Below are 2127 nucleotides of genomic sequence, written 5' to 3' on the forward strand. Positions count from 1 at the left end.
GATCTGAATATATAAATACATAGACATATATACATGGATATACATGCATGCTGATATGAAATGATATGAACAGATTCACTCTTCCAAAAACCTTTTCATCATCTATTGCCATAGATCTGTGAAGTAGGGTTTAGATGTGAGATCTGAATAACTTTGCAACGGATTTTGTGGTTCTCTGTATTGTATTGAAGGTGCAGAGTCAACTGGTTCTGTTGTTGCAATTGAAAACTTGGAATCTATTCTAGAAGAGACGACTCGATCAATTCCAACAATGCAATTTAAATTACTGCTACTTTTACTAGTTATTATTTTGCTTAATTGCATCACATTCACGGAAGAAAAGTGATTATTTGCACAAATTAAGAGCTAAAACATAATTCAAAAAAAATTCTTTAAACTTAAATAGCTCAATTGAACAGATCTCAAACAAATCTCAAATGATGATGATATGTGATGATGATGATGATGATGATGATGATATTGATGATGTTGATGATAATAAACTAATCTGTGTATTTTTTTTAAAAAAAAAATTGTGTGATCTAAGTTGAGCTTGAAGATTTTTTGATTTGAAAGTGTAGTTGATCAGATGATGAAGCAATATTGAGTTGAATAACATTTGTATCTATAGAGAGAGAGAGAGAGAGAGAGAGAGAGAACAAATCATGGAAGGGGAAAAATTCAACAGATCATAGAATTTCAATAGATACAAAGATTTGAACCGATAAAAAATCTACAAATAGAATTCAAGAAAAAAAATTGAACTAAATATTAAAATTTGTACAGATAGATTTAAGCTCATAAGTGAAAAATAAATAGATAATAAAATTTCATAAATATTTGAATAGATAAGAGAAAAAAATTGAACAAATAGCCAAAACATTTGAACAGATAGAAAATATAAATTTGAACAGATAGACAAAATAAAGTCAACAGATAAATTAAAAGTTAAAATTGAAAACAAAATGTCCTCCCAAAACAACAAAAATACTTCTCACTAAACTATTTCACAAATAGTGAACATTTCAATAATAAAAAATATGACCCAACTTAATTTATATCCTAAAGTTTTTTTAAAAAATAAAAATAAAAATAAATAAGAGGCATGAAGGTGCTGGATTTCTTGGCATATAAAACACAACTCATTCAAAATCGGAGAACATCAACAGCATATATGCATTAATATTTGACAGATATATAATTGAGCCCTTCACATGCCATTTCGTTTTTGTTTTTGTTTTTTCATTTAATAAACCACCTCTCTTCCATCCTTGCTGGGTGACCAGCACGATGATCATAGGTTATACCTCGGTTGATATCTCCGTAGCCAATCTTCACCCTTCTCATAATAATCCATCCTACTGAATGTTTGTTGTGGGAATTGCATCGCCGCAGCATAAGCAGCAGCTCCACGCCACGCATCAAGAATGGGGTCCAATGCTCTGATGATCTGTATCGGGGTCCCACATGGTCGAATCATACGGATTCCAGCTTCCAAGCGTTCATCCATACCGGGGAAAAGGCAGCTCCCACCAGTCATTAGGATCGAATTAGTCATTCTCTCGTCCAACCCTTCTTCACCCTTTGATGGAAACCTCCTTAATGAGACCCCAACCATCTCATCTAACCCCGCCTGGTCAATCCCGATTAAGTTAGGATGAAACAGAATTTCAGGGCACCGAAATCTTTCTACCCCGAGAACGATTTGGAAATCTTCCTTAGTCAGAGGACGGATCCGTGGAACCTCAGCAGCAGAGGACCCTGATTCTGACTTAAAAACAAACGTAGGATCTATTTCCTGTAAAAAAGTATGATCTGTGAAATGTAAGACAAACTGGAAAAGAAAAATGGATAAATTATACATAGGGTCTTTGATAGCATTATTTCATTTTGTATCCCTGATCTTTAATTTGTTTCAATTACATCCCTAAACTTCACACATTTATTCAATATAGTCCCTCTCCCTAACTGCTATCTAAAAAATATACAAAAAAATGATTAAGTTGGCCTCCCATTAGATATTAAAAGGCACTAAGGATAGTTTAACACGTCTATTTATACAAAAATACTATCAAAGAATCAAATACGCTATGTCTCAGTAATGGAGTGAAAGGCTTGGATATGCAT

At 33.1% G+C, this 2127-nt stretch overlaps 1 protein-coding gene across 2 annotated transcripts in view; it reads right to left on the reverse strand.

The window, feature by feature from the left end:
• Window positions 1-915: 915 nt before the first annotated feature.
• Window positions 916-2127, reverse strand: part of ARP5 (actin-related protein 5) — an 11340-nt gene continuing 10128 nt past the window's right edge. For both annotated transcript variants that reach the window (XM_028226967.2, XM_028226969.2), the window contains one exon: window positions 916-1798. In XM_028226967.2, the coding sequence (XP_028082768.2) occupies window positions 1295-1798 (504 nt within the window). In that variant the 3' untranslated portion in view covers window positions 916-1294. The remainder of the gene's footprint in view (window positions 1799-2127) is intronic.

The sequence above is a fragment of the Camellia sinensis genome, chromosome 1 (genome assembly GCF_055761805.1).
Source record: "Camellia sinensis isolate YWXY chromosome 1, ASM5576180v1, whole genome shotgun sequence".
In the NCBI taxonomy this organism is placed as follows: Eukaryota; Viridiplantae; Streptophyta; class Magnoliopsida; order Ericales; family Theaceae; genus Camellia; species Camellia sinensis.